We start from the raw sequence: 6,917 nt of genomic DNA, 5'->3' as shown, positions 1-6,917 counted from the left end.
CTGAAAACAGATAAAATACCAAAGAGCCCTTACCTCAGGCTTGTATTCAGGGTCACTCGAAGTGCTGCTCAAGGTTTCTGTCAGTGATTGTGTCATTTGTGTCTTATATATGCAATACTACCAGGTACTTTCAGTCCATCTGGGACCAGAGAAAAGTACTATCACAGCAGAATCTAAGTACCATCCTATTATGACATGCTGGACTGGATTTTGTTGGAAAAGAGAAGTGAAAGCCACTGTACTGGAATTTCAACATCATTTTAGTAGCCCATCAAGTGGGAGTGCAGAAAATCATTCATTATCATACATACATTCTGACATGCATTAATTTTGGACATTCCGCTTTAGAAGACAAAACCACAAAATAATAGATGTAGATTCATAGGTGATTGACACAAAAACACAAAACAAAATGCCATTAATCAGAGTGAATCACAATCAGTTATGTTCGCTGTAATAACATGTACAGTGTAATCAGGCGATCATCATGCTTTTGAAACCACTCTTATTATAACACAGTTTGATTGGAGAGTAGATAACCACACTTAATTACAGGTTGAAAGCTGGATGAAAGTTGATATGTTACACATCATTGTTGCCAAGCTTCTTATTACTTATACTACAAGCCCAGTGTGTCAGGTGCCTTCCCATTAATGCAGAGGAGGCCTCTTTGCCTCCAGAACAGCTCAAATATTTTGCGAGCCCATGTGACAGCACTGCTGCAGAGTGCTTTTATTCCTGCCAGCTTGAACCAGTCTGCAAATTCTCCTCTGGCCTTTGTAATTAACAAGGTGTTAATCCCTCTCATTAACAGCTGCCACTCACTGGATGTTTTTTTTTGTTTTTTGCACCATTCTCTGTAAACTCTAGAGGAATCCCAACAGTTTCTGAGACACTTAAACCAACTTGCCTGGTTCCAACAACTCAAAGTCACATAGATAATCTAAAATTTTACCTGAACAACTAAAACTCTTAACCATGTTTGCTTGCTCTGATCACTGAGCAAATGTCTGCTGTTAAGGAAGTGATTGTAGTTTGATCACTGTGCAGCACTGTGAATAGGTACAGCAAGGTTTTGAGCTAATGTGAAAAGCTGCAATGCTAACAGTTACATCTAATTAAATCCAATATTGATTCTTCTACTTACAGTTCAGCTAATGTAATACTTTGTATCTGATAAAATGCTGCGGGGTCTTATGACAGCCAAGCGGTTATGACACATACCACATAAACTAAAATGAACTTAAGAGCCAAGTTGCCTGTATTTAAATTGGGCTATTCAAATTGTTTAACTACAAGGATACCAATGAGGCAATTATTTTGGGGTATGATTTTTTTTTAAATATGTAATGCTGTCTTATGATTAAGCAGCCATTAGTAGTTCTTTTCAACAAAAACAATTACAAATGCTGTGATATATTTTTTCCATTTTAATTATGGCTTAAACAGTATAACTCGAATGCCTTGTTAGCCGAGATTTGTTAAAGAGGTATGGCATGAAGATCACAACATTTAGAAGGCAGGATTTTTAGAGATCATGATTTTCAATGAGATTTCTTTTCTACTGGTACAGAGTATTTTATTATATGGCCTAGATCGAGAGCTCCTCACCACTTGTTTGTGATGTGATTGTGAGTCGACTTTGCCTGCTGCGGATGCTGTTCTGTTTGTGACCCCAGCTCTTCAGCATTTTCTTTAGGTGGCTGTTGAATTTAACTCCCACAAACACATAAAAGACGGGGTTGAGGCAGCAGTGTGAAAAGGCAAAAAATCGGCTAATGTAAAAAGCATAATCCAATCTTTTGTGGGCTTCACATTTTTCAGCCAAAGTTGTAGCATCAGTAGCTGACTGGGGCCACAAATACAAAGACTGTAGAAACAGTACTACATTGTACGGTAGCCATCCTACAAAGAAAACAACCATGAGAATAAAAATGAGTTTCAAAGTTTTGTTTCTTCTTCTTTGGACAGTGGGTCGCAGCAACCTGCACATAATCTGAGAATAGCAAAAAATGAATATCACTGAACTCAGTATGAAGAGTGCATTTTGCTGGTAGGTTCCCCATAGGCTCCAGTAAGAATTCTCATATACACAGTAATGTGATTCCAAGACTCTAGTGCAGATGAGGGCAGGACTGGCAACCAGGATACTCACTACCCAGATGACCAGAGATGCTACGATACTGCAGAGGCCTGTGGTGGACACAATGTTAGACAGAGGTTTCATGACAGCTACATAGCGGTGAATAGTCATCAGAATGAGGAGGAAACCGCTGCTGTAGAAACCAATGTAGAAGATGAAGTTCACTATTTTGCATGCAGACTCTCCTAAAGTCCATCCATACATGTGGTAGTAGATCCAGAAGGGCAGACCTGCGGTGAAGAAGAGATCCGATATAGCCAGGTTCAGGATGAAGGCATTAGTGAGGGATTTGAGATTCTCATACTTGACCAACACCACAATGACCAGGATGTTGCTCAACAGACTGAAGATCACCACAAAGGAGAAAAATACAGGAGTGAAGATTGCTCCAAAAACTACGGCATTTGATTTGTCGCACACTTCGGTTTCATATTCAGAGTAATAATCGTACGCGCTTGTGTCAGTGGTTGGTTCAAGGGTGGGGCCTGTGGCCTCTGTCTCCATAGAGTAGTAGTCGTAGTCAGTTGTTGCCATTTTCCTTCAGCACGAAGAGAAAACCTAAATATAAGAAAGACTTTGTTAGGTAGGGAAATCATACAGGCTAATATGATATTCTCATGATACGTGGGGGTCATTCCGCCTTAATTCACTGAATGACCCTGATTTTTTTTTTTTTTTTTTAAATGTTTCACATTAATTGAGTTGACCATGTGCAAATTCTGGGGTCAAAAGTCACAATAGTCCTTGAGTTAAAAATTCACAAAGAGTGGTTGGGTCGTGTTGACTTTTGCATTGTTTTCTTTGTCCCAATCTGTGGAGCTAGCTTTCTGGAGTGAAATAATTTAAGTAATAATATACGTACAGTCCTGACATTTTTCAGGCTCATTTTATACGTACATATGGTCTTCAATGTCAATGTTTCTATCTATTTCAATATACCATAACCATAACCATAAATCCTTTATTTTTCACCCTAAGCTGCTAAATTTCTTTTCCTGTGATTAACACCAGTATCATGCCAGTCAGAGGCATATTTTATTACAAAGAAAATATGATGGTTGTTGTACAATTAGCATTATAAAACAATGCTTACAGCATTATGCACTGTAAAAACAACATGGACAAAATGTTCAGAAATGGACCACATTTTGGCAAGTTTATCACCCACAGAACATGTTCTTAGAACTTCTTCTGAAGCCATTTGGCTTAATGACAGATATTTACACAATATGCATCCAAATTGTATAATATCACCATCTTTTGAGAAATCCAGGAAATTCCAGAAAACTTTAAAACAGGGATTAAATGTTGACATCGGTACACCAGGTATTGTTGCTACCAAATTTCCCAACACAATGTTTCATGTGACTAAGTCTTTGCTGACAAAGTTATAATGAACAGAAGAACAGACCTTGAACAAGAAATCAAAAACAAGTAAAATGTACACTATGAGTCAAATGTTTTAAAATGCCCCAATTTGTCTGGTTTTTAATTGAACTTCAAACAGTTCAAGTCCAATGAATAGCTTGAAATAGTACAAAGGTAAATGGTGAACTGTCAGAGGTTTTTGAAAAAAAAAGGTAAGGTTACCCAGAACTGAAAAATAATGTACATTTCACAATTATACAAAAACACTTTTTTCAAGGAACAAGAAATGGGTTAATAACTTAAAGCTGTTCTGCGGCAATGGCGGTTGATCAAGCCTTGAGAGTTGGTGCTACCAAATCCTACAGGTGTCCCAATTTTTCCTGATTACTTCCAACCCCCTCTGTCTGCATAAAAGTAGTGCTGGAACACACCATGGCATCCCATACCCTCCAGAGCATTATTTGAACAGTATTGTACTGCAGAAAGTAGTGTGTTGCTATAAAAAAATAGTGAGGAGAATGCAATTAATAACAGAAGAGAGACAGACCACTTAAAAACACTTAAAAATGTTGATTGTTCCTACAGAGAAATTGCGAAGAAAGTCAAAGTGTCAGTGAATACAGTTTTCTTCACCATCAAAAGGCACTCAGAGACTGAAGGAAACTCTGACAGGAAGAGGTCTGGAAGACCCAAAGCCACAACAGAATCAGAAGACAAGTTTCTGAGAGTCAACAGCTTGGTGATAGGAGGCTCACAGGACAACAGCTTCAAGCACAGCTTAATCATAGTCGTAGTAAGAAGTCTCAGTTTCAACTGTGAAGAGAAGACTTGGAGTTGCAGATTTGACAGGTCAAGTTGTAGCAAGAAAGCCATTGCTAAGACATCAGAATGAGAAAAGGGGCTTGACTGGGCCATGAAAGACCATCAATGAACTTTTGAAGACTGGAAGAAGGTATTATGGACTGATGAATCAAAATTTTAAATCTTTGGTTCATCATGCAGAATTTTTGCACGCCATTGAGTAGGCCAAAGGATGGTTCCTCAGTGTGTGACATCAACTGTCAAACATGGAGGAGGAAGTGTGATGGTCTGGGGCTGTTTTGCTGGATCCAGGGTCTGACTTGTACAAAATGAGAGCTACCCTGAACCAAAACAGCTACCACAGCATTCTGCAGCACCATGCAGTACCTTCTGGTATGTTCCTAGTTGGTCAGGAGTTCATCCTACAGCAAGATAATGAACCAAAGTATAAGTCCAAGCTATGCCAGAACTACCTTAGGAAAAAAAAGAACAAGATGGTAAGATTGAAAACATGGAGTGGCAGCACAGTCTCCAGACTTAAAGCCCATGGAGCTGGTTTGGGATGAAGAGTGAAAGCAAAGCAGCCTACAAGTGCCACACATTTATGGGAACTTCTGCAACAGAATTGGGAAGAACTTTCTGAGGAATATTTGATTTCCATTGTGGAAACAATGCCATGAGTGTGTTCAGCTGTTATATCTGCCAAAGGTGGCTACTTTGATGAGTCAAAACTTTAGAATACATTTTGGTTTCTCAATTAATTTTTTTAAACTACATTTGTTTATTTGTTCAATGCTTTCATTTCAAAGTACAATGAGACATTATCATGCACCATTTCCAATAAAAAAATGGAAAAATTGGGGTGTTCCAAATTTTTGATCGGTAATGTACTTCACGACGTTGCTTATGGTACCACTTTTAAAAAATAAAACAAAATATTTGAAGCACTATTTTGGAAAACCATAGTTTTTCTTTCAGCCCATACAATATTAATTTTAACCCTTCCAGCTGGGGCCACTACTGAAGTGCTTTCACCTATCACACCTGCTCAATGCATGTTCAGATATTGGCCATAAATGCAAAAAAATGCAATTTTAATATTTTTTTTTCTCATATGATATGCATTTGACTGGCAACATACTCTACATTTTTGAAGCCCCTATTGGTGCCAATCACAGGAAAAAAAAAAAAAATTCTTCCTCTTCCAGTGAAAAATAAAGGTTTTATTGCTGGTTTAATACCAGAATGGAAAAAACTACTTTTGACCAAATTTGCACCATCAGATAAATGATTTGTACTGATTTGTAATTAAATTTGTAATGTAATGATTTGCAGCGAGTCTGCAAAATTTCAGGACTCTAGCCATATTATTTTGCAAATTATGACACTTCAAGCATTGTAACACAGATTAGCAAGAACCATGCAAATTCTTTTAGAAATTTGAACTCAAAAACTAATGTTACCTACAACCCCAGATTTTATACATTTTAATTAATAACATAAATATGCACAGCAAAAATAAAAAATAAATCATCTGATAAGTATGAGATGGTCAGATGTGAACATTATAAAAAAAATGGTGAATTGACATCTTTTGTAGCTTTATCTTATCTAAATGACAAAAGCATATTTTCTCATTTATGTCTGGTTCTCACAAAGTTGAAAAAGTGTATATAAAATGTGCTTTAAGATCATAAAAACATATTTTAAGATATCTTCAGACTAGTTTGGGGAAGCAGTGTCAGGACTGGTATCACAACCCAACTGAAGTATTCAGATGTGATTAAAATATCCTTGAATTCTGTTTGTCATAAAAATGCAGCCATACATGTAAGATTGAGCACGGATACAACAGCATGAAAAGAAATCTCAATTTAATGCAATTCAAACCTGAACAGGCTAGACTAGGACTTGATCATAGAGTTAGATTTCATTATTTTCACATTACTTATTACTTTTTTTTAACTAAAAGAATGATGAATCCTATGGTTAGGATGTAACTCTGACCAGTTGTTTTCAGTTTGCTGCTGTGAAGGCCATTCATTTTAAATGCACAATAAAATAAAATTAGTTTGCATTAAAAAGCTCTAACTGGCAGCATGGTAACAAAGATGTATAAATAAAAAAGACTTCAAACAATTTATATTTCCCTTTGCACAATAAAGGCTTTTAAAGACACTCTTTGAAATTTGTATTTTTATACATTTTATTTATGAAATGGATGTAAAACATAAAAACAGTTTAATTGCAATTTTGTCAAACCCAGCCTTATGAGAGACCCCAACTATAGCAAATAATTGAGAAATATGGAAACATACTTTACCTGCACAAAGGTTGCATATACACCAGAGCCCGTCACACAATATCACTAAATGTTTGACTGCTGGGATATGAACTTAAGTATCAAGAACAAAAGTGAACAGAAACCAAGCATTATTTTTCACACTGTCCACACTGATGACGATTGTAGGCCACTTGGTTTCATGCATGTGATAAACATGTTCCCTTTAACTCTTAATATTCCTTTTCAGTGCATACTTTTTGGGATCATAGTCTTTAACAGGGCTGTTCACCACGGCTATGTTTTTGGTATTTATTATTTACC

The 6,917-nt window shown here is 36.8% G+C and overlaps 1 protein-coding gene across 1 annotated transcript; it reads right to left on the bottom strand.

Moving 5' to 3' along the window:
• Positions 1–242: 242 nt before the first annotated feature.
• On the bottom strand, positions 243–6,712 carry LOC111570413 (chemokine XC receptor 1-like). The gene is made up of 2 exons (XM_023273164.3): positions 6,636–6,712; positions 243–2,701 (listed from the first exon to the last, which is right to left on the bottom strand). Exon 2 carries the CDS (start codon positions 2,675–2,677, stop codon positions 1,592–1,594), a length of 1,086 nt encoding a protein of 361 aa, XP_023128932.2. The 5' UTR covers positions 2,678–2,701; positions 6,636–6,712; the 3' UTR covers positions 243–1,591.
• Between the last annotated feature and the right edge of the window lie 205 nt (positions 6,713–6,917).

The sequence above is a fragment of the Amphiprion ocellaris genome, chromosome 10 (genome assembly GCF_022539595.1).
Source record: "Amphiprion ocellaris isolate individual 3 ecotype Okinawa chromosome 10, ASM2253959v1, whole genome shotgun sequence".
Classification (NCBI taxonomy): Eukaryota; Metazoa; Chordata; class Actinopteri; family Pomacentridae; genus Amphiprion; species Amphiprion ocellaris.
The sequence above is the reverse complement of the archived record's forward strand: the minus strand, read 5'-3'. Positions and strand labels throughout refer to the sequence as shown.

Coding starts and splice junctions, on each gene's coding strand:
- LOC111570413 (XM_023273164.3), bottom strand. CDS start 2,677: ATGGCAACAACTGACTACGACTACTACTCTATGGAGACAGAGGCCACA.